The 26,329-nt window shown below is 37.5% G+C and overlaps 1 protein-coding gene across 1 annotated transcript; it reads left to right on the plus strand.

Moving 5' to 3' along the window:
* Positions 1 to 173: 173 nt before the first annotated feature.
* On the plus strand, positions 174 to 25,822 carry LOC134657003 (vacuole membrane protein 1). Its single transcript, XM_063512570.1, has 10 exons — positions 174 to 326; positions 879 to 1,206; positions 14,085 to 14,182; positions 15,948 to 16,067; positions 16,552 to 16,651; positions 17,567 to 17,748; positions 19,025 to 19,225; positions 20,214 to 20,438; positions 23,073 to 23,368; positions 25,529 to 25,822. Exons 2-9 carry the CDS (start codon positions 1,009 to 1,011, stop codon positions 23,332 to 23,334), a joined length of 1,386 nt encoding a protein of 461 aa, XP_063368640.1. The 5' UTR covers positions 174 to 326; positions 879 to 1,008; the 3' UTR covers positions 23,335 to 23,368; positions 25,529 to 25,822.
* Positions 25,823 to 26,329: the final 507 nt, after the last annotated feature.

A 26,329-nucleotide genomic window follows, 5' to 3' on the forward strand; every position in this document is an offset into this window, starting at 1 on the left:
TATGATACAAAAATACGAAAGCCAAACCGATAAATACTTTTTTATGTAGTTATAAAATTTAAGCCTTTCATAACTACGTAAATGTGACATGTTTATTGATTATTATTCCTTGTTGATATAATATGGTAATGTAATTTTATACAAAGGCAACATTCTTCATTAGATTTTCTTCCCCTCCCTTCAGTCTTCAGTATTCCATTTTCTGAAGGGGTATGAGTGAAGCTAAATTGAAAATTTCAATTTCATTTCTTCACATTAACATAAAAGTAGTGCAATAATATTCTAAAATACATCTTAAAAGTTGTAGCCCTCGAAAAGTGTTTAATGTAAGTACTTTGATTGTCTATCTAGATGTAATGTTAGGTTAGACGGTGCATAATATTTTCTGCTGACTGTTCCCAATATATTTTTTAATTAAGCTTATTTGTTTAGGGGCTGAACTTTGCTTTTATTATTTGAAAATGCTAACCTTATGTAATGCTCTTTTGTTAATCATACGACATTTTTGTTTGGTCTCAAAATAACCATTGAAATTAATTAATCAATATCACTCAAACATTTCAAATGAATTGCATAGTATTGAATTTTCGGATTATTTTTAGCCATTAACTCCACGGTTTTGTGACATGCATTACGGTATGAAAATTTATTTTCATCATATTATTTACTATTTAATTCTTAATCAATTATGAAGTAACCTTTACCATTTCTATTTTCTATTTTTCACCATTGTATTTCAAGTCTTCAACATAGGTATATGCTTCCCGTGGTGTGTAGATAATCTATTATTTTGACCATATAGTTTAATGTATTTATTACTGTATACTATGTACAATATCTCATAAAATATTTATTTCTATCAAACATTAACCTGGAAGGCGGAGAGGACATCACATTTTAAGATATATTTATAAAAACACGAAGATCTGAACTGTGCTTAGTTATACACACATACAGACCACAACAAAAATATTTGGGGAATTACGGACAGATTCCAACTAAGTTACAATGGTTACAATGAGACGAGCGCGTAATCAGACCAACGCCCGGCTATCCGAGGCTGTTTTGCGTCCAAATTCCGTATCCGAAAATGGAAGAGCTCGCCAGAACTTAAACCCAGAAGTGTTGGCTACAATGAGCAAAGAACAACTACGGGCTGAGTGCAGGAAACGCGGACAACGGGCTACGGGCAACAAAAACGAGCTGGTATAAAGCAGTTTGCATTTGTGGTTGTGCTTATTTATGTTTTAATTCGCCGGCCGTGCTGTTCTGCTTCATATGTTTTTTTGTAGATTAAATATTTTGTGAATCACCGAGATTTTTGTTTCTAATATTCTTAAAATAACTAATTAAATGTACATACAGTTATTAGTATACTGTGAGAGCCCATTGGAATGCACTTTTTTTATAGACATAGTATATTATAATTTAATTTTGATTGTAGAAACATAGTTCATGAAAATGTAGTTATGAGATTTTCTATCCAAATTAGATTGAATAGATTTAGTTGCGTGCAGTAGTTGCATATTTTGTTGTTTATTGCACTGCATTCAGAGTGACTCACTTGATATTGATGTCTTATTGGCTAGGGCAGTGGTTCCTAACCTGGGGGTAAGTACCCCCGTGGGGGTAAAACTGGTATTTTACGGGGGTAATAAGCTAACCTAATATACCAATACAACAAACATACACGTTTTATTTTTTATTACCATTGGGAGGAGGGGTAAAATCAGGTCTTCTAGTTAGTCATAGGGGTGACCGGACTGAAAAGGTTAGGAACCACTGGGCTAGGGTTTGCAATCCGGATCCGAAATGTATGAAATTATCTGGATCTGGATCCGGTTCTGCGGATCTTCGCATACATTTCAGATACGTTGTGCAAACCCTAGCACTGACATTTAATTGATTACATCTTACATCACAATTTAATATTTTTTATAAGCTTGCAAATCATTTACCTAGAGGCTAATGCTAAATTTAAAAAAAGCGGCCAAGTGCGAGTCGGACTCGCCCATGAAGGGTTCCGTATTTAGGCGATTTATGACGTATAAAAAAAAACTACTTACTAGATCTCGTTCAAACCAATTTTCGGTGGAAGTTTACATGGTAATGTACATCATATATTTTTTTTTAGTTTTATCATTCTCTTATTTTAGAAGTTACAGGGGGGGGGGGGACACACATTTTACCACTTTGGAAGTGTCTCTCGCGCAAACTATTCAGTTTAGAAAAAATGATATTAGAAACCTCAATATCATTTTTGAAGACCTATCCATAGATACCCCACACGTATGGGTTTGATTAAAAAAATTTTTTGAGTATCAGTTCGAAGTATGGGGAACCCCAAAAATTTATTGTTTTTTTTCTATTTTTGTGTGAAAATCTTAATGCGGTTCACAGAATACATCTACTTACCAAGTTTCAACAGTATAGTTCTTATAGTTTCGGAGAAAAGTGGCTGTGACATACGGACGGACAGACAGACAGACAGACAGATATGACGAATCTATAAGGGTTCCGTTTTTTGCCATTTGGCTACGGAACCCTAAAAAGCGGCCAAGTGCGAGTCGGACTCGCCCATGAAGGGTTCCGTATTTAGGGGATTTATGACGTATTAAAAAACTACTTACTAGATCTCATTCAAACGAATTTTCGGTGGAAGTTCGGTGCATGGTAATGTACATCGTATATTTTTTTTAGTTTTATCATTCTCTTATTTTAGAAGTTACAGGGGGGGGACACACATTTTACCACTTTGGAAGTGTCTCTCGCGCAAACTATTCAGTTTAGAAAAAAATGATATTAGAAACCTCAATATCATTTTTGAAGACCTATCCATAGATACACCACACGTATGGGTTCGATAAAAAAAAATTTTGAGTTCAGGTCTAAGTATGGGGAACCCCAAAAATTTATTGTTTTTTTTTTCTATTTTTGTGTGAAAATCTTAATGCGGTTCACAGAATACATCTACTTACCAAGTTTCAACAGTATAGGTCTTATAGTTTCGGAAAAAAGTGGCTGTGACATACGGACGGACAGACAGACAGACATGACGAATCTATAAGGGTTCCGTTTTTTGCCATTTGGTTACGGAACCCTAAAAATGGCCTGGGAAATCAGACAGTAAGATTTCCTTGTAAAAATTTCTGTCAGAAGTTTGTTTATGACAGGTCATTTATTTAAGGGTCAGGTCTGTTTTATGACACACCTTCTTAAGTCTGGTCTTACACATATAGCATACTATGAGTTACATTGATACATACATAATTATAATTATATTGCTTATTAGCCATTAACCATAATCATTATTAATCATAATTTATGTAAGTATCAATAGTAAGGAAAACTTTTTTTATACCTACAGTATATTTTATTCAACACATGCATACACGTCTCATGACTCATAAAAGTATGTACTTAATCTGTATTTTGCATTATCATATTCCGAAATTTGCGGTAGGTAGTGTGGTATAATTTTATTTTTATCTTATTTATTTATTGAGGCAATAAGTGTAAACTTCATAAAAATCAATGTGACTTTAAATTTTTTTTTGATCATCAGACATCTACTACCTATGTACATATATTATATTTTACTTAGTTACTGACAGACGACACACAGCCTAATCTGTTGAAAGCATGAGCTAGAAATTTTCAACACATAGGTATTTTTCAAATTTGGTAGACTAGGCTTTTTTTTCTTCAATTTAATTACGTTTATAAGTATTTAACGTCTTTCACGCGGACGGAGGCCATTTAAAATATATAAAACAGAATACTTAACTACCTTTAAGTAACATACTTGGTACTTAATTACCTTTAACTAGATGTTACTAACGATCTTTGATCTCGTGTTCTTATGTATAAGGAAAATACAAGTGCCTACTACCACATGCCACCGTTACCGTCTAGCTAGGCCGTCAAGGCAAGACCAAACGGATGAGCGCGTCATACTGATTTCGATATTTAACTAATGGCTCCTCTACACGATGGGCCAACGCCGGCCACTCCAAGGGACGCAGCTATGCGGTAGAATGAGATAGCAATATCACTTGCTCCCTCTAACGCATAAATGCGTCCCTTGGAGTGGCCGGCGTTGGCCCATCGTGTAGAGGAGCCATAAAAATCTATATTGAATTGGATACGAGCACAGGCCCAGTGAGCGTGAGGACCTAATTTCTTATAGAGCATTTAGTATCTGGAGACTCCTTGTCTGTAATTTTCTGTACAAAACAGTCTGCCGATTTTGTTCAGCATCAGTGACTGCCAAAGTGTTCAAATATATCGTAACATACCTTTGTTTCCCAATATATGTAATAATTTTATTTTAATCGTCGTTTTACTTTAATCGTCAGAGCGGTTTCGCACTACGTCCGATCCGAATCCGATCCGAATACGTGAAAATATGGGTCTAGAAAACTCGGACCGAATTCGGATATTCGCTTACGCACTAGTCCTATCCGAACCCGTGAAAATATGGGGGTCTAACTCGGACCGAATTCTGATATTCGCTTACGCACTAGTCCTATCCGAACCCGTGAAAATATGTCTAACTCGGACTGAATTCGGATATTCGCTTACGCACTAGTCCTATCCGCATACCCCGCCCGCCCCGCTGCCCCTCTGCTCGTACGCAGCTCGGCTTTAACTCGGACGCAGTGCGCGAGCGTTCATACAAATAATACTAACGCTACTTCGGTCCGTCAAAATTCGTCTCCGGAATGGAGATTCTAGAATGACGGAAAGAAATCGGATGACGGATATCGGATGTATTGCGTAACTTACCATAGAAATAGTTCTACGGCTACAACGGACCATATTTTCACGTGTACGGATCTGATTCGGATCGGACGTAGTGCGAAACCGCCCTCACTATCTATTTGATACTGAGACTGACTGTACCTCGCTTTAACAAGAAATACTTTTGTATCTGGTACAGCTACAGCTGTCAGCGCAACATTCTTGGCACGCCGAGCATTTGGCTTATTACTGTTACTTAGACCCGTTTGAGCACTAGATATTGAAATTGATGTTAATTTTCACGCCTTGTCAACTTGAAAAGTCACTTGCGCCCAATATCGGACTGAAATCGATCTATCATACAGCAAAGTTTTGCTTTTTACTAACAGGTAATTGGAGTTAACTGTGAAATTACCTTCACACCTTCAAGAAAAGAGCGTATTCCCATCTTAAAGGCCGGCAACGCACTTGCAACCTCACTGGTGTTGCAGGTGTCCATGGGCGACGGTAATTGCTTGCGATTCGTCTGCTCGTTGGATTCAAATATCATAAAAAAGGTTTTAAAAGTACCTAGGTCCTGTTAGAAGCATACGCGGGTGAGGTATTCTAATAATTACATACCCCGGCCGGCGAGAGCAAAAATGCGTCTGCTCCTAGTGCTTAATTAAATATCGACTATTCTATCGACATATGGATGTCGATAGAATAGTCGACTTTTAATTAAGCACAATTTTTTTTTTTTAAACTGAGCCATTAGTATTTGTTATTTATTTCAACTTGATACCTCCACGCGTTTCTAAGAATAACCCTAAAACAATTTTAAACTGAATAAATCAAACACTTGGTTTTAATTTTGTTTACAACAATAATTAATACTTCTGCATATCATAACGGTGGTCCAGTACATCGTGTTGTTTTTATCGACATCGACCAAAGTGTGTGTCCTCGCACTATTAAGCTGTCAACGCATTTTTGCTCTCGCCGGCCGGGGTATGCTAATAAAACAAAACTCTATTCTCTTAACAATGAAACTGTGTTGAGATCATTTTGAACACATGGTCTGCTTAACTACTTTCGCTTCTGACTGCTCTTACTGTGCCCTTTGCATCAAAAGTCACATATATTATTAGTTTTTATTTTTTCCAACTTCGCAAAGTATACAATTATTTTGGCACGTAGTGCGTTTCTGCTGATATTAAGTTTGTTGATCTTGCTAAATATACATTTTCTTTATGACTATTTTTAATTTATTGCATCCATTGTGTGTAGAACAGTCTCATTTACATAAATAATTGGGGCATTATCTATGCAAAGGGACCTTATTGTCGATGGCGCTTACGCCGCACAGCGTCGAGCGGCATTGTATTTATATCGGAGCATCGTTAATAATGTCGTAAGGAGCCATCGACAATAAGGTCCCTTTTCATAGATAACGTCACAATTACTTACCGTGCTACAACTTGGCAATAAATGTTCTAGGCGCTTAGGTGGCTTAATGGGCCCACTGATTAGGTACCAGTCCGCCGGACGATATCAGCCTGTAAAGGGGCCCACTGATTACCAGTTCGCCGGACGATATCGGTTTGTCAGTTGTTTGGAACTGTCAACTTTTTTTTCTAACTGACAGGCCGATATCGTCCGGCGGACTGGTAATCAGTGGGCACCTTTAGGTTAGGTTTAGGTTATCATGGACTGTTTGTCTTATAGATACGTAAATAGAGAATAGGAATCAGTCGGATTGGGCCGCTGGTCTAAGCGGCAACTCATCATACAATCATTCGATTTTTAGGGTTCCGTAGCCAAATGGCAAAAAACGGAACCCTTATAGATTCGTCATGTTTGTCTGTCTGTCTGTCCGTCTGTCCGTCTGTCCGTCTGTCTGTCCGTCCGTATGTCACAGCCACTTTTCTCCGAAACTATAAGAACTATACTGTTGAAACTTGGTAAGTAGATGTATTCTGTGAACCGCATTAAGATTTTCACACAAAAATAGAAAAAAACAATAAATTTTTGGGGTTCCCCATACTTCGAACTGAAACTCAAAAATTTTTTTTTCATCAAACCCATACGTGTGGGGTATCTATGGATAGGTCTTCAAAAATGATATTGAGGTTTCTAATATCATTTTTTTCTAAACTGAATAGTTTGCGCGAGAGACACTTCCAAAGTGGTAAAATGTGTGTCCCCCCCCCTGTAACTTCTAAAATAAGAGAATGATAAAACTAAAAAAAATATATGATGTACATTACCATGTAAACTTCCACCGAAAATTGGTTTGAACGAGATCTAGTAAGTAGTTTTTTTTTTATACGTCATAAATCGCCTAAATACGGAACCCTTCATGGGCGAGTCCGAGTCGCACTTGGCCGCTTTTTTAAAACTATAATGTGAACATAAATATGCCGAATTTTGATATTTAAAAAAAATAAAATTAGAAACTTGCATTCAATTGTACTTACTGGTTTCCACTATTTAAAATTCTAATGAAGACTGCAAGCGTTGAGTTGGCTAAACAGTTGTAAATCTTGAAAAATGTATCTAATTATGAATAAGTCGTTAAACTTCAATGGATACAAGGTCCACGGTATGAATACTTATCCATTGTTATCATAATAACTATTCAAATAGCAGAAAACACCGCTATTTTTACACAGTTGACCATTTGACCTATTTTTTAGTGTTTGGTTGAGCTAAGTACCTACTATCTAAACAAGAAATAGAGCACTGTTTGCAGAGATTACGAGCAGGGATGTTGCGAATATCCGCATCCGCAACCGCGGAACTTCCGCATTATTATTAAATTATACAACGGGACTTAATCGCGTATCTAAGTTTTAAGATTTACCTCCGACGTTTCGAGGACGGCGTTGTCCCCGTGGTCTCGGAGAAGACTGGCTTAAGTTGACATCAGCATCGTCTAACCGCGCGAGTTTTTCGAACTACCCGCACTTGGTCTTGTTTATTCGCTTGAACGTTTTGCGCACTAGGGATGTCACTCTGTCGACACACAACACTAACGATATTCGATTTATCGACTGTCGATATTCGTTTACGCTTACATTTACTAATGACTGGATTCCATGTGGATGAGATCTTGAAACCCTCGTCCCGATTGAAGATGTCTGTCTGTCTGTCCGTCTGTCTGTCCGTCCGTATGTCACAGCCACTTTTCTCCGAAACTATAAGAACTATACTGTTGAAACTTGGTAAGTAGATGTATTCTGTGAACCGCATTAAGATTTTCACACAAAAATAGAAAAAAAAACAATAAATTTTTGGGGTTCCCCATACTTCGAACTGAAACTCAAAAATTTTTTTTTCATCAAACCCATACGTGTGGGGTATCTATGGATAGGTCTTCAAAAATGATATTGAGGTTTCTAATATCATTTTTTTCTAAACTGAATAGTTTGCGCGAGAGACACTTCCAAAGTGGTAAAATGTGTGTCCCCCCCCCCCGTAACTTCTAAAATAAGAGAATGATAAAACTAAAAAAAATATATGATGTACATTACCATGTAAACTTCCACCGAAAATTGGTTTGAACGAGATCTAGTAAGTAGTTTTTTTTTATACGTCATAAATCGCCTAAATACGGAACCCTTCATGGGCGAGTCCGACTCGCACTTGGCCGCTTTTTATGGTACTATCTACACATCCGCATCCGCATCCGCGGATGTCAGCCTTTAAAAATGCGCATCCGCATCCGCATCCGCGGATGTCAAAAAATCGGTATCCGCAACATCCCTGATTACGAGTATGTATTCGTAGGCATAATATGAATTCATAATTCGCATAGGATAGGAAACTCTTATTAACTTATTAACGTCTATCAATCGATCCAGGTCAGTGGACCTGCGCGCACGCGATGATCACGCCACCTCATTTATTTCCGTAAACTCTAGCGCCTGCTATATAAATATCGACTGTAATGTCAAGGTCCTAAGACTCTAAATAACTTTAAACGCTCCAATTTATTATAATGCTCTTATAAAACAAAAGATTATACATGACAAATCATTTCTAACTTTATTTTTCAAGTCTTAAAGTTACAATTAGCACTATTTTATTCTATTTAGTACATTTTAGTTTTGAAATCTGATATGTGTTGGAAAATGAGTAGTGCGTATGAAGTGTTAGGGTTGAATTTAGCATGTGTGATATGTGTATATTTGTAAATTTAACAAACAATTGACATAGTGACTGGATTATGCGGGCTCAGTTGGATAGATGCCACGGTGTCAAATAATTAATATCATGTCACTACATGTGTTTCGATTAATTATTCTTAATATTTGTGTCAGTTTGCTTGTTTTAATTAAAGTATGAAACATAGTTAGAACAGAGGTAGCGTCTAGCTAAGTTCGATCTGTCGATCGACCGTCAACATCCATTACTATGATTAAATTCATCATACAGATACTTATCTACTCACTTTAGTAATTCATAGGTATGTTTATAAGAGAAAACAGTATAAATAAACAATTAATTACAGATAGAGGCTAATAACAGTCGATCGTAAATATCGTAATATCTCTGTAAAAGCGATCTCTTCTAAGATACGCTCTGTATAGCTGAAACAAAGGAAAGTTACTAAAAATAGGGTATCATATTATGTATCTATAGTTTGGTAAAGGACTGTCTCATTTCAAACATAGACAGAGCGTCATACATATCTTTGTCTTACACTAGTACTAGCACCCTGAAAAAAAGGGTATGTACCTATAGTTTTTTTTGTCCTTATTTACTGACAAATTTGGTTTGACCAACTATATGTCTGGTTAATATTTAAATATAGACTAAAAAAACTTTAGCAGTGAGATGTATAGAAAGTAAGTTACGTAGACATTAGCGAATATGTCAGTTTGAAACTGCTAAAGGCAGTCTTAGTAAGGCCCACATCATCCCCCACATCAAAACATAATCGCCCTATCAAAACATAAAAGTCTTATTATAATTAATCCCTCTTGTCACCTGCGTCGCATTATTAATGAGAGCTTAGGTTTCTAGTCACCGGCGGAATTCTAATGACGCCCGCCGGTAATTTGTTAGTTGCATCATTGCCTTTCTCTTGCCGTTTTATTTCATCTAGCCGATCTAGCATAATAACGATCAGACCAGGGTTCGAGATTATCCAGATAATTATATTTGATAATTATCCGATAAATATCGGATAATTATCCCAGGTATGGATGGTGCTATATTTATTTTCTTTGAATCTTTGATAGTAAAAATAATGATTGGGGCGTTTTTAGGGTTCCGTAGCCAAATGGCAAAAAACGGAACCCTTATAGATTCGTCATGTCTGTCTGTCTGTCTGTCCGTCTGTCCGTCTGTCTGTCCGTCCGTATGTCACAGCCACTTTTCTCCGAAACTATAAGATCTATACTGTTGAAACTTGGTAAGTAGATGTATTCTGTGAACCGCATTAAGATTCTCACACAAAAATAGAAAAAAAAAAATGAATTTTTGGGGTCCCCATACTTCGAACTGAAACTCAAAAAAAAATTTTTCATCAAACCCATACGTGTGGGGTATCTATAGATAGGTCTTCAAAAATGATATTGAGGCTTCTAATATCATTTTTTTCTAAACTGAATAGTTTGCGCGAGAGACACTTCCAAAGTGGTAAAATGTGTGTCCCCCCCCCCCCCCTGTAACTTCTAAAATAAGAGAATGATAAAACTAAAAAAAATATATGATGTACATTACCATGTAAACTTCCACCGAAAATTGGTTTGAACGAGATCTAGTAAGTAGTTTTTTTTTAATACGTCAAAATTCGCCTAAATACGGAACCCTTCATGGGCGAGTCCGACTCGCACTTGGCCGCATTTTTTATATTTTAGGTTATTATTAAATCGATAATTATCAGGCATAATAATAATTATCCTTTCGAACCCTGAAAAAGTCAGTCCAAATCAATACTTAGTACTGGGCTATAACCGCGAAAATCGAAGTTCGCAAATTGCGGGCATTTTTCTCTGTCACTCTAATTACGCCTTCATTGGAGTAAAAGAGAAAGATCCCCGCATTTTGCGAAATTCGGTTTTCGCGGTAGCCCCTCAGTACAGACTACGCAAGTACCTACCTATATGTATAGATAATTATTTATTAAGATATAAACTCGATCCGTTCTAATGTTTATAGTGTAATAAAAATCATTATACTTACATATTATAATATTATCGATACATGCGATAAGCTATGAAATCTCATTAAACCACATGATAACCTATGGTATCGATATTGCTTGTAAAGTTAGATTTTTTTTACTTCTATCGTGTTACGGCCATTTAAAAACCCCACTCAGGTACCCAAGTTTTTCTGGTAAATGTTATGTTATTTTAAGTACGAATAGCCCTCTTTCCCTATCTCCTATACAAGGTAAACCCATAATATTTAATTATTTATCCATGAATTTTTCGTACTATCCATCCCGTTACTAATTTCAGAATGGCCATTTACGTACAATCGTGATGCGTTTATAATCGCTTCCACGCCGCACATAACATTTATGTAACATTTAAAGTGCATTTGAATAATAATAATAAAGAACCAAATTGAATTCTATCACTAAGGGCATAGAGTTCAAAATACAATAATAAAGGTTCCTCGGCCCCGAACGATAGTGAAAAGTATTGAGCGCGAAAGTAGTTTTCGAAAGTGAAATTTTTAGTTTCGTGATGTCACCCGTTGTCTGCGAACGTCTGAACTTCGCGGCTAATTTTCAAACAGTGTAACTCGACATAAAAATATATAATTGGTTACCATCGTATAAAATAATCAATTTTCAAAGATCTGCCACATTCGTTCCGCATTTGTTTGTGTAAGTTTTTGATTCAGTTGTAATTATCGTGTGTGTGTGTGTGTGTGCGGATTGAGATGAAGTTTTATGACAACCTTGCAAGTTTCATACTCCTATGTTTATTTTCTGAGTTATCGAAGTGCCTAAACTATTGCACACGAATACTTATGTACGTAATTAAATATTGTTGTATAGTTGTATAGTTTTATATTTATTGTGCGTACTTACAATTTATTTTCCCATCATCAAACCCAGTAGAAGACAATATGAACGACCTGCGTACCCTATAGTTGACCAAAATTGCCTATAATTTGCTAATTCGTTCCTATAACGCTTGCCTTTAGTCACTCTAGTGCCTTTAGTATATTAGGTAAACGTCGACTTACGGTTGTCCGTATAGAATCATATCTTGATTGATTTGACGCAACTAAAGGGTTTATTTATCAATTGCCAAAGCCGCCAGGAGGGAGTTGGTAGTAACCAGTTACTGGGATTATTTTAACCCGTAAAAAGTTATTACAAATTATTATAGCTAGTGTAGTAATCCGAGTAATCGCCCTTATTAACAATTGACAAAATTGACCCTTTGCCTAAGGTACCCGAGTAGGGCTTGCAAATATTCGAAACTTTCAGATATTCGAATATTCGACTTTTTCTGACGACGTATTCGAATATTCGAATAATTATTCGAATATTATAAAAAATAAGAAAAGGAACGAGAAATCGGTTTATTATCGTTTTATTCAAAAGCTTTTTTCACATATTGCTAAAACTAAGGATATTTGGCAGAAATCCACTTAATTGACTAGATTTTATCATCCTACTATTTATAAGATGCCCACATTTATAAAAACAAGTAAAACGCCAAAATTAGACGTATTTAATATTTCTAGATAAAACTTATTATAAAAGCGTCGTTGCGTGAAATAATATAACTTTAACCATCCAAACACCTAGGTATGTAAGATATTTTTTTAGTAGGTAATTATTTTCCGATTTAACTTAACTTGTAATCACTCAGAGGCCTGTAAAAAGGCCTTTAATTTCATTGTATTTTGAATCTTTATTGACTTTATTTGTTTTAGCAAGTTATTATTCCTAATGGTCGGCTAATTATATAATATTGGAATATTTAAGGGAAAAAGTTAGTTGAGTACTGGGTGGATTATTCGTCAGCTAAAGGTGCATGGTTAGATTACCAAGTTGGGCAGGTTTGGTATGATTAAATTTAAGAATTGCGATAAGTGGCAAGGTTTAGACTTCAAAAATTCGCTTAACGTATACGCTTGTACTGAATAAACAGAATGACCCTTTAACTTAAAACTTACGCACCGTAAAAATAACATATACTTTTTGGTATCGTATTCTTTTAAATTTAGTTAGGTTTCACTGTATTCACGAAGTCTATCGAGAGGAATACAGTAAAAATATTATTTCCTTCGTATTTGGGTACCTACCGTTCCTCATTCACTGTAAATACCCGTAAAACACACAGAAACTGTAACTACAGTGGATGACATAGATTTTTTTATAGTAATAAAAAATATTCGAATATTCGAAACCTGAGCGGCCGAATATTCGAATATCAAAACAGGACGAATATTCGACAAATTCGAATATTCGAATATTCGAATTGCAAGCCCTATACCCGAGTAGGCCTAATATTAAGTTGTTGTTTATATGAACACTCAATAATGTTTGTTATATGACACCAATGTTTTGTTGTCATTATGAATATTTTATATCACTTTACTTGATTATAGATATCACGTTGAAATTGTTATTTAATGGATGATATAATATTAAATGCTAGAGCTACTCCTGAATATGTTTGTGATGTGTGGATTTTGCACTACATACTACTACTTTTGCATGTGCACTTTTATTGTTTACATTTAGTGTTATAAGTAGTCTGTTTGTTTTATATCTCTTTTATTGTGTAGAGATTTATACTGTTTATCTATTAAGGTCTAAAATAGAGTGGATGAATAACTAATAATTTATGACTCAAAAAGTCTGTTAGGTATTAGTATAGTTCATAATTAAGATTTAAAATGGTTAATTTAAACCATTTCCCGTACTGTTTCCGTTTTATTGTTGGCGAAATAATTGTGTTATCCACAATCCAGAATACAAAATAAAATAAACAACATTCAATTCAGTTTTTTAGCCAGTTGGGTCCTCTTTTCCCCCAATTTTAAGATATCTCTTGACATTGCATTAAACTTTTTAGTTACAGGCAGAGCTTTGGCAAATAATTTTACCTACGCCTACGATACATAGGCTAAATCGTAGCTATAGAGCCAAAGCCAATAAATCCTTACCATGAACTTCTGAAAATATCCATTCTGAACAGTTACTAAATGTCTAATATTTGCCCATGATAAAGAATGAAACTGATTAATACCATAAAATAAACACTGAAAACATTCTTAATGGACAGCTACTAAATGCTTGCGGTGGCATTTGTCCAGCATTAGGAGTGAAACACATCGATAGGCCTAAGAAATGAAGAGTGCGATTTGTTTCGCAGCTAGCCCGTCTCGGGTATTACAAGCTGGCGGCGGCGCAGGCCGACACGGAGCAGCGCGCGCGCAACGGACTCCACAACCCCCATCCTAAAGAGATTAGGTTCGTACACGATGACAAAATTGACAAATTACACAATTTACTCCCTCTAGGAAAGAAATGCGTATGCACAATTTGTATAGGGTTCGAAAGGATAATTATCAATGATAGTTATCTTGATAACTAATTATCGCGATAATTATCAAAGACTTATCTGGATAATTTCGAACTCTGAGAATTTTCCCCCTAAAGAGTGTGTATGGTTTACGATGCAGCTCAAAAATCTACTCTCTACTACTAGAGTAGATAGATATACGAGGGGCGTTCAAAATATTCTCGGTATTGATATCTTACAACCTCTGCTAAGGTTTATTCATTGACATTAAAAAAAAGTATAATTCGAACCGAGATGTTCTTTTGTTTTTCTGCAATTGCTGAACAAACATGAACATCATGTGGGAATTGACAATGTTAACTAAATTAGAACATCGATGCGTGATAAAATTCTTGACAAAACAGGGTAAAAATCAAAAAACCATAAAAGAGGAAATGGATTGTGTTTACCGTGAGTCTGCTCCTTCTTTATCTACCATTCAAAAGTGGTCAAGCGAGTTTAAACGTGGAAGGGAGAGTGTTGAAGACGACCCTAGACCTGGCCGGCCTGTAGTAGCTACTTCACAAGAAAATATTGATAAAGTGGGAAAACTTATATTGGAAGATGGTCGAGTGAAGGTAAAATCTATAGCACAAGTAACCAATCTCTCTATTGGTACCGTACATGATATTATCCATGACCATCTTAATATGTCAAAAGTAAGTGCAAGATGGGTTCCGCGAATGCTGACTCGGCTTCAAAAAGACATGCGTGTAGCTTGTTGTTCCGATTTTATTGACCTGTGCGGTGAAAATCGTGATGAGGTGCTGCAAAGAATAGTTACTGGAGATGAAACCTGGGTTCATCATTATGACCCAGAGAGTAAACAAGAGTCCATGCAGTGGCACATTAAGGGTTCAGCTCATCCCAAGAAGTTCAAGGTCATCCCTTCAGCTGGCAAGGTCATGGCCACGATATTTTGGGATTGTGAAGGAGTATTACTGATCGATTATAAAGAAAAAGGTGTAAATATCACAGGACAGTACTACGCTAACATTCTACGTCAATTAAAGGATGCAATCAAAGAAAAGAGGCGAGGAAAGTTAACCAAAGGTGTTATGCTTCTGCATGACAACGCCCCCGTCCATACTGCTCATATTGCCAAGGCAGCTATTGTTGAATGTGGGTTTGAAACTGTTACTCACCCACCGTATAGTCCGGACTTAGCCCCCAGCGACTTCTTTTTGTTCCCCAATCTTAAAAAGGATCTGCGTGGAAATAAATTTTCCGATGATGAAGCATTGAAGGCGGCAGTGGAGGAGCATTTTTACACCAAAGATAAAAAATATTTTTATGCAGGATTAAAAAAAATAATTGATCGATCTTTTAAGTGTATGAACATAGGGGGGGAGTATATTGAAAAATAAAAATATCAAACTTTTCGTACTTGTTTGTTTTCATTCTCATACCGAGAATATTTTGAACACCCCTCGTACTATAGTACGCTTATACCATGAGTTTACTTTAGTATAATTTATTTCACCTATCGAACTAAAAATCTCTAGTATGATCCCAAGTATCCCAACAGTTATCTGTCTGTCTAAATCTAAAGTTCTAACGCTAAACCAACCCCACACCCTAAAGAGCCACGGTAATTAACGATTAAAAATAACGAATACAATAATATTGCTGTCACCTACATATCTTAACAAAACCCCTTCGTTGAATTTACAGAATAAGAAGCAAGGAGAACATGGATTCAGACAGCAATCTGGTGTTATGGCGGCGACCCATCACCACACTAGAATACTTCTTCAAAGAGCTATTCGCGCTCACCTCCGCCGGGCTCCAAAGGTAAACGAAAACAAAGCAAATAAACAACGGTTAAAAGTGATTAAAACCACGACTGTTTTATGTAGCTAAGTAATTTACCATAATAGACCCTATCGGAATGACTGAAGGTACATTTAAAACTGTACGCGCTCTTTTATCTGGGTCGGTGGCAAACAAATGCCAAACAATCAAAGGCGACGTTAAAAAAGACAGGCGTAGATATTCTTGTAAATCTTCTAATCTAACTAATATTATATTATTGATTCTTTTTTTACTGATTTATGCTACCATATGTTGCATTAATCTATGTTGTATGTTATCCTACTAAGAATTTATATGCTAATTAATATCCTATGTTATATTTGCATACTGTTTAAGTCAGTTGGAAAAGGTTTAATTTTTTTACACTAACACATGTAATCTTTACCCTTTTTCTGCGAATAAATTATTGTTTGTTTGTTTAAATGTTGGATTAAATTTTAACTTAATTTATTGTCTATTTCAGATTATTAGCGTACAAACTCCTGGCTTTATTAATAGTATTGATTATTACCGGTACGACGGTGTCCTACCACATAAGCGGGCCTCATCAGCCATATGTACATGTGAGTATGTATATAAATATAGCCATTATAGGTACATAACTCCAGTGATACACTGTCATACAGACTCCGAGACACTACTATAAATTTTGTCGGCCGCGTTTACCCAGATATTTAGATAGACAATCTAATATTTGCATTTTGATAGTGATTGACCAAGTTACGTTTACTAGTTATACCTACCTAATTCCTACCCATATTTAGTTAAGCAATAGATAACTGGTTGACATAATAGTAAACGTGACTGATTATTTAAAAATACACAAAAGGCATTATATTTATTCATTCGGTACTTATGACTTAGGTATTAAAAAATGATTTTAAAAACTACAACTCAAAAGTCCACGAAGTCTATTACTTTGACCCATCCCATTGACTGAGAGAATATGACTTAACACTAGATTTACCTGCCGTACTGCAATGCCGTAAGCGATCTGTACCTACCTAATCGTTTATACATTATGTACCTACGTTATTACCTACTTTATTATTGTGTAATAAGACATCATTGTTCGATTATGATAAATTTAAGTGTTAGATATTTGCTACTATAGGCTAAGATATAAAGAAGAGAATAATAAAGGTGTAACTCGGTAAAAATAACTCGTTATTGTGTTTGGGTTTAAAGATTTTTATTACTCATAAAGAACAAAAGTTCACTTACAATGAGCTTATACTATAAAGAAATTCATGCATGGTTTACAATTACAGACCTCGAGATATCGGTGATAATAATTAATATACATTATCACTGATATATTTTTTCAGCTTGGTTTTAAACATTTTTAATAATTTACAATCTTTCACTTCACTGGGTAAGTTATTGTACATCTGTGCTCCCTCGTACATGACGTTCCTTTTGCCGTATCCTGTTCTGTCCTGTTTTTAAATAACAATCCGTATTTATTAAAATTGCAGCTAGTAATATCAACACTAGCGTGGTGGGGCTGGTGGGTGATCCTTGGCGTCTGCAGTTCCGTAGGCCTCGGGACCGGCCTCCACACATTCCTCCTATACCTGGGGCCTCACATCGCGCGGGTCACTCTCGCCGCGTACGAGTGCGGCAGCCTCAACTTTCCTGAGCCGCCCTACCCTAACGAGTGAGTTATACGTGATCAACTTGGGGCTGGGGGGGTGATCCTGGGCGTCTGCAGTTCCGTAGGCCTCGGGACCGGCCTCCACACATTCCTCCTATACCTGGGGCCTCACATCGCGCTGGTCACTCTCGCCGCGTACGAGTGCGGCAGCCTCAACTTCCCTGAGCCGCCCTACCCTAACGAGTGAGTTATACGTGATCAACTTGGGGCTGGGGGGTGATCCTGGGCGTCTGCAGTTCCGTAGGCCTCGGGACCGGCCTCCACACATTCCTCCTATACCTGGGGCCTCACATCGCGCGGGTCACTCTCGCTGCGTACGAGTGCGGCAGCCTCAACTTCCCTGAGCCGCCCTACCCTAACGAGTGAGTTATATACGTGATGTATAGTATGTCGATTTGGAACTGGCCCCGAACGGCTTATCCTTTGTCTATTGGTTATTGAATTCCCACTCTATGGAGATTGCAATAAGGTTCAAAATGAACTAATTGAAAAATATTTTTCTAGGCCGTGTGTGATCATTTGATTTGGTAACCGTAGTACTGAGTGCCGGCGAGTCGAACGCTACAGAACCAGTCTAAAATGTGTCATCGAGATGCGTAACAAAGGCGCGTTATCGGAGAGCGCACCTACACTGGTTTTTTGAGCGTTGGACTAGCCCGCGCTCAGGTGCCAATTAGAATAAATTAAGACCCTTTTTTACAGGTAAGTAGTACGTGCGGTTTTACTTAACAATAGACAAAGGATTAGCCGTCGGGGCCTATGTGGGTGGGTGGCCTTGAGTGTATGCAGCCCCGTAGGCCTCGGTATTGGCCTCCAGACGTTCCTGTTGTACCAGGGGCCTCACATAGAGCTTATCTGAGCGAGGACACCTAGTTTAAAAATCAATAATAGCGACAGTAACGCGCTCGTAGCAACTAAAAACGGTATTCCACTTGAAACATAGGTATATTAGAACTGCTTTAGGCAAAACAAATCCTAATATTACAAGTCCTACAAGTAACATCAGGGATTTGTCTGTGTGTATTCATCCTGAAGTGTAAGGCCTGAGTGGACGTTCGAGTTCGGCGTGCAGCGGGGCGGGGCGTGCGGCGTGCATGTTAAACAAATGCAAACGTATAGGAGCGGCCTTAGTGCACGCTGCTCTAATCACTCGTGAGCCCGACGCCATGCTGCACGCCCCGCCGCTCCGCTTCGAGCGTCCACTCAGGCCTTACACTAAGCCTCAAATTCCACTGTATAGTCATCAACTTTTTAAAAACATTGTCTATTTTCTTTCCAGTATAATCTGCCCAGCAGAAATCGATCCCAACAACGCCGTGTCCATATGGAATATCATGGCCAAAGTGCGCGTCGAGTCCATGATGTGGGGCATCGGTACCGCGCTGGGAGAACTGCCTCCGTACTTCATGGCGAGGGCAGCGCGTCTGTCTGGCGGCAGTGTGGCGGAGCTGAATATAGATGATGAATCTACTTTGAGCAGGTGAGGACGAGTTTACTGTCAGGATAGCCGAGTTGTTAGGTCTGCGTCCAAGCAATAATCATACTAAGAATAATGATATTCGCCTGGACTCTTATCTTGTGGGGCATCGGTACTGTTCTGGGAGAACTGCCTCCGTACTTTATGGCGAGGGCAGCGCGTCTGTCTGGCGGCAGTGTGGCAGAGCTCAATATATATGATGAATCTACTATGAGCAGGTGAGGACGAGTTTACTGTCAGGATAGCCGAGTTGTTAGGTCTGCGTCCAAACAATAATACTTAGAATAATGATATTCGCCTGGACTCTTATCTTGTGAGGCATCGGTACTGTTCTGGGAGAACTGCCTCCGTACTTCATGGCGAGGGCAGCGCGTCTGTCTGGCGGCAGTGTGGCAGAGCTCAATATAGATGATGAATCTACTATGAGCAGGTGAGGACGAGTTTACTGTCAGGATAGCCGAGTTGTTAGGTCTGCGTCCAAACAATAATACTTAGAATAATGATATTCGCCTGGACTCTTATCTTGTGAGGCATCGGTACTGTTCTGGGAGAACTGCCTCCGTACTTCATGGCGAGGGCAGCGCGACTGTCTGGCGGCAGTGTGGCAGAGCTCAATATAGATGATGAATCTACTATGAGCAGGTGAGGACGAGTTTACTGTCAGGATAGCCGAGTTGTTAGACTATAATTTTAAGGAAACTTAATGTTAAGGACTTTCAGTTGCTAGTAGTTTGAACATGTAGGAAACCAGAATCGTATATAGTTGTGCCGCTCTCGAGAACGTTCTCTGTTAACTGTGGGGAATATTCTCGCACGACAACATTCCCCATACAATACAGAGAACATTCTAGAGAAAGGCACAACCATAAATCAACATAATATCTTACTCGTAATTACTTCTCTACCTTTACGTAATACCTACGTAATTATATCTTCAACCAAAAGAGAACTGCCCTGAGAAGTTTATTAATGCTATATTTTTTTATTTCAGAGCAAAGAAAACAGTACAAAAGCTAGTCGAGCAGATCGGCTTCATCGGCATCTTAGCCTGCGCGTCGATACCCAACCCGCTCTTCGATCTCGCCGGGCTAACCTGTGGGCACTTCCTCGTACCGTTCTGGACGTTCTTCGGAGCCACGGTGCTGGGCAAGGCGGTTATCAAGATGCACATACAGAAGATGTTCGTTATTGTGTCCTTCAATGAGACGCTTGTTGGGTAAGTGGATAGACTACATTAGCAAGTAAAGACATTTGAAAAAATTTTTTTTTAAATCTAGAAAAAAACCTGTCATTACATCTTAAAAAAAAACTTAAATTAGCTTTATAATTATATATTGAAGTATACCAGCATCGCAATAATTCCGGATACTGGTATATAAATATCTTTCTGTCTCGATACTTACAAAGACAAGTTGTTATTTATTAGAAAATTAACAAACTATTTCAAATCTCTTTTAACAGCGTTTTATATTTTACTAAAGCGGAACTTAATCGCGTATAATATAGTATTTTATGCAACCGTTGTTTAAGAGGGGTCAAAAAAGGCGAGTGGCGTGAGTAACAATTTGAGGCGAAGCCGAAAATTGTTAATAAAGACGCCACGAGTATTTTTTGACCCAGTTAAACAACGTTGCATACAATACTTTTTCTACGACCAAGCACTTACTTTGAAATAAAATTGTAAATTTAACAAATATTTTTAATTCAAGAAGTAGCAAAAATGGAGGGTACTGGCGGGAAAAGAATGAATGAATGAATGAAATTAAAAAAAAACATGTCTATGGTTCACTTATTTGTCGTCAGAGATGACATTTAAAATAAGGTTGGCAACACTGTATTTCATTCAATATTTTTTAAGTGGTCATTACACGAAGTATCGTAAAATCGCCAAAAAGATACTGCGTGTATGCACAAATTCTTTTTTGGGGAATAGACTAGAGACTTGTCTTGACAACTTTAAGATAGGGTTTTAAAGATGTGTGCACGACCCTTTAAATGACAAATAAAAGTACGGTAGTAGAAAAAAGTTTTAAAACGGTTAGGGGAGAGCTCTACTCAGTGCCGTAGCTAGGCGTGGGTGAATGGGGCCTTCGCCCACGGCCTCGCACTTAGGGGGCCTCGCAAAGCCAACCTTTTTACAAGCTTTTATTTAGTTTCCCCTGTCCCGTTGTCTGTCGGTCTGTAATCAAATCTTGCAAGTTAAACTTGATCCACTTCCCGGTTTCCGATTGAGCTGAAATTTTGCATGCATGTATAAATCGGATGACAATGCAATATTATTATGACATAGAGCTGATCTGATGATGGAGACAGGAGGTGGCCATAGGAACTCTGAGATGAAACAACGCAACCTAATTGTGTTAGGGGTTTTTAGAATTGTCTCGATGAGTATTAGTTGTCTGTCGTAAGAAAAGTACAGTCAGCGATAAAAGCTTGTACCAAAAATATTTTTTTTGCCAAAAACTTATTACTTTTTGAAAACACGTTACATTGAAAAGAGCCCCGCAGATTTGGTTTTTGCCCACGGCTAGATTGTTTCACGCTACGCCAAGAGCCACAATAGGTTATTTAATTGAATAATAACCTTTTCACACCACCTATTCGGAGCTTTTTCTTCCCTGCTAGGAGGGATCAAAGTGGCACTTTTCCTCCCTGCTAGGAGGGATCAAAGTGGCACTTTTCCTCCCTGCTAGGAGGGATCAAAGTAGCACTTTTCTGTTCTAGCACACTATTATACATTTTTTGCACATTAATTTTTTAGCTTAAATAATCTGTTTAAGCATCAGATTGTGTCAACACTAAGATTTTTTTTATTTTCCTCACAGTTGATGTGAAAAGCAGTATGTGTCACACGGTATCAAAATTATTTCATCTTGGGTGTTAACACTTGAATCCCTCATTACGCTCAGGATTCAATGTACGCCCTTGACGGAAAGATATCATTTTGATCCCTTGTAACCATACCCCGGCCGGCGAGAGCAAAAATGCGTCTGCTCCTAGTGCTTAATTAAATATCGACTTTTCTATCGACATATGGATGTCGATAGAATAGTCGACTTTTAATTAAGCACAATTTTTTTTTTTTAAACTGAGCCATTAGTATTTGTTATTTATTTCAACTTGATACCTCCACGCGTTTCTAAGAATAACCCTAAAACAATTTTAAACTGAATAAATACAAACACTTGGTTTTAATTTTGTTTACAACAATAATTAATACTTCTGCATATCATAACGGTGGTCCAGTACATCGTGTTGTTTTTATCGACATCGACCAAAGTGTGTGTCCTCGCACTATTAAGCTGTCAACGCATTTTTGCTCTCGCCGGCCGGGGTATGCTTGTAACACAATAGTTATTTGTACAACAAGAGATCAAAGTTTGGTATTTCTTCGAGTGCTTATTTTGAGTCCCGTGCAAGCGAAAGATTCTATAATAGATTCACGAGCGTAGCGAGTGAATCTAATTTAGAATCTTGAGCGTAGTAAGGGACTCAAAAGCGCACGAGATGTAAATAACTTTGATCTCGTGTAGTACACAACATTTTTCACCTCAGCAGTGAGAACATATTAGAGAACCCGAAAAATGTATTCCTTCTTCATCACTTACCTCTATTCACTCATGTTTTCTTAAGATATACCAACAATTAAATTTTCGCCTCAGCAGCTCGAACAAGGGTACTTTGCTACTTAAAAACAGTGAGCAAAATCGCATTTTGCTCACTGAGTGAGCAAAATTGCATTTTGCTCATTTTGTCTCACTCAGTGAGCAAACTGCGATTTTGCTCACTGTTTTTAAGTAGCAAAGTACCCTTGTTCAAGCTGTTGAGGTGAAAACTACTATTTTTACAGGCAAGTCCTAACCTGGGTGGAGCGGATACCCTACGTCGGGCCCAAGCTCGAAGCGCCACTCCTCGAATTCCTGCGCAACCAGAAGGCCAGACTACACAAAAACGACTCCGCACTGCCCGAGAACTCGGGCTCAGTACTCTCCAGTTTACTAGAGAAGTTCGTGCTCGCGATGGTGCTGTACTTCGTGGTGTCGATAGTGAATGCTCTGGCGCAGAATTATAACAAGAGGAACGGGAAGAAGAAAGGGAAGAAGAGGGAATAGGGACGCGCGCCGCCCGAGGCGACACCACACACCGGTGAGTACTAATATAGTTTGTAGCTTTCTAATAGAGCCCGAAGGCTAATCCTATTGTCTATTGTTAAGTAAAACCGCTCGTGCCACGTGCCACAGCCACCTGCATAAAAAATCGGCACTACGGTTACTGAGTGCCGGCGAGTCGAACGCTACAGAACCAGTCTAAAATGTGTCATCGAGATGCGTAACAAAGGCGCGTTATCGGAGAGCGCACCTACACTGGTTTTTTGAGCGTTGGACTAGCCCGCGCTCAGGTGCCAAATAGAATAATTAGGACCCTTTTTTGCAGGTAAGTAGCACGTGCGGTTTTACTGAACAATAGACAATAGGATAAGCCTTCGGGCTCTACTAGAAAGCTACAAACTATACTCAAAGAGTATAGATTTTATAGAGAGTTACTGTCATGGTAAATTATGTACCCACAGTAAATTCACCGCCATCTTTTTACAGAAGATTAAAACTTTTAGAACGCCATCTTTCAAAAACATTGCACCATACCTTTGGCCTATTCTCGACTAGATGGCGTTAATTTCAATATTTACAAATTAACACATATCTGTGAAAGAATAAGGATCAAAGTTAAATGGCGTTCTAACAGTTTTAATCTTCTGTCAAAAGATGGCGGTGAATTTACTGTGGCTACATAAATTACCATGACAGTAACTTTCTATAAAATCTATACTCTTTGCTAATACTAACACTAACAGTAACACTTAACTGAACATTGGTGGACCTTATGCCTTTGTAATAAGGTTGACAGTTTATCCATGGTAGGTTCTGAAAGAGTACGTATCTGAAGTGGTGAAGTGGTGGGGGTGGTTGTTATTATCCAAGGGCGTAAACCGGATAATTTCTCTGGCTGATTTTGATAAATAGCCGAATTTAATTTGATAATTTATGGTGTATCAATAGCGAAAGATAAACAAGTTACTTATGTCATCCATTTTTAAATAACAATACAAGCAATGGGGTTGGCAACTGTCAAAGGTTTGCATAGATGGCGCCATCATAGCTTGCCCCTTTTTCTATGAGATTTGGCTCAAAGGGCTGGCATGCAGGGCATAAAAAAAATTGACACAATTCTAGGGATTGACAGGGCAAGCTATGATGGCGCCATCTGCTAAATACTTCGACCGGCCAACCCCATTAATTGAAACAAGTCATTTTCAAAAAACATTCTTTGATCAGGTATTTACCTGATCTAATTCTAAGGCGTTAGTGTAAATGCTAATATGGCAGATATGAATTGTAAAAATTAACATTCTATTTCTCCAATATGCTCGGAAATGTTCACCTTATTGTAGAAAAAATAGTACGGGAAGTTCTTCGTTATTGTCAAACTCTAATTAAAAAAATCAAACTATCGCTGTCCTGTTCTAGCGGACGGGAATGAAAAAAACACTACAGTAATAACTTATTACTGTAGTGTTTTTTACTTTTTAAAAATAATAACGCAAACAACCAATTATTATAGCCGCGAGCCGCGTCTACACGACCCGATCAGCTATCATTTCAAGCTATAGGATAGAGTGAGATAGTAAAATAAACGACCTTACTTGTCTCGTTCTTACAAGACCATTGTGCTCGTGTATGATCGTGCGAATACTGCTTAATAAAATCAAAGATTATTTTTATATTTTTTTAAGGATCTCATCCGTGTTCATAAAGCTTATATAGTTTGTCAAAGGACTTTCTCATTTCAAACATAGACAGAGAGAATCATACTATTTTTGTCTTACACTAGTACTAGCACCCAAAAGAAAAGGATGGGTATAGTTTTCCTGGTTCTTACTGACTGACAAATTGGTTTGACCAACTATATTGCACAATTATATTGAATGAACGAATATTGAATGGTACTGACTGGCAGAATAAGTTTGTACCCTTAATTTTTAAAAATTAATTAAAGAGAGAAATTGTTTTTGACATTTTTGATGTGAAGGTTCGATTTCAGTGATGCTTGATGCTTAAATAATTATTATTTTACCTTATTTCCTCGCATGTTTGGAGAAAAGCACTATATATGCCTCGGCAGGAATAACAATTCGTGGATTCGTCTTCTTTGTCGGACTCCGCTTCGCGTCGTCCGACAAAATCGAAACTCATCCACGGATTTCCCTTTCCCGGCCTCTGCAATAATGTACTATTGTTTTTTTTTCAGCGCGCCGTCGAACGTCGGAAAAACGTCGGCGGCGGTAGTACCCAATAAACCGCGATGAAAGTTAAATAGTTATTTTATTAAGACCGAGCACGCAATACTACAACACACATGCCGTCCTTATCTCACATGTATTGTCAACATATGTACGATAGAGAGAGCATGTTTCTTGTAGTTTTGTACTAGCTTTAAGTCCACCTGTCCTGTAAAATAGAGGCAATGTCTTATGAATACATAGTCAAAAACCATAAGTTTCATTAGTATAAGATATAAGATACTTTTAATGTGAGATGTTGGTGGGATTTAAGTATATATAATTAATTGCATGGTGTCAAAAAAATTTTTTTAACTGTGATTGTCGTAGTGGTCGATAATTCATGCTCTAAAATTTAGAGTCTAAATAATACTCCATTGTATACTTTATTATATTTCTCTTCAGTTAAATATTTTACATATTTTCTTTAAACCGTATCAGTAGATTCTGGTATAGCTTTCAAACTATATCTTCAAGTCGGCTTACAAAGAAACATAGATACTCAATGTCCTAAAAATAACTTTCATTATTTTACTTATATCCAGTTAATTAAATTCTCGCATCTTAGAACTATCATAATTTTTATAACATCGTGGCATAAAGGGGTTAAATGATATCAATTCGATCGTGTGTCGATTAGATTTTAGTTAATACCTTTTCATACTTGAGTTAGGCCGCTATAACTAGTGTCGTAACGAATAGGAAAAATCCTATATCATAATTTTTACATTTCGCTCAAAATTGTGTTATTATTTTGTCTACTCGTTTAC

This window comes from Cydia amplana, chromosome 19, assembly GCF_948474715.1.
Source record: "Cydia amplana chromosome 19, ilCydAmpl1.1, whole genome shotgun sequence".
NCBI classification, from domain to species: Eukaryota; Metazoa; Arthropoda; class Insecta; order Lepidoptera; family Tortricidae; genus Cydia; species Cydia amplana.

Bases quoted from the DNA above. Each gene is read 5' to 3' on its own strand.
- LOC134657003 (XM_063512570.1), top strand. From the start codon at position 1,009: ATGGTTACAATGAGACGAGCGCGTAATCAGACCAACGCCCGGCTATCC. The intron at 1,207-14,084 runs GTATAAAGCAGT...TTTGTTTCGCAG, and splicing joins CGGGCAACAAAAACGAGCTG to CTAGCCCGTCTCGGGTATTA. The intron at 17,749-19,024 runs GTGAGTTATACG...TTTTCTTTCCAG, and splicing joins GAGCCGCCCTACCCTAACGA to TATAATCTGCCCAGCAGAAA.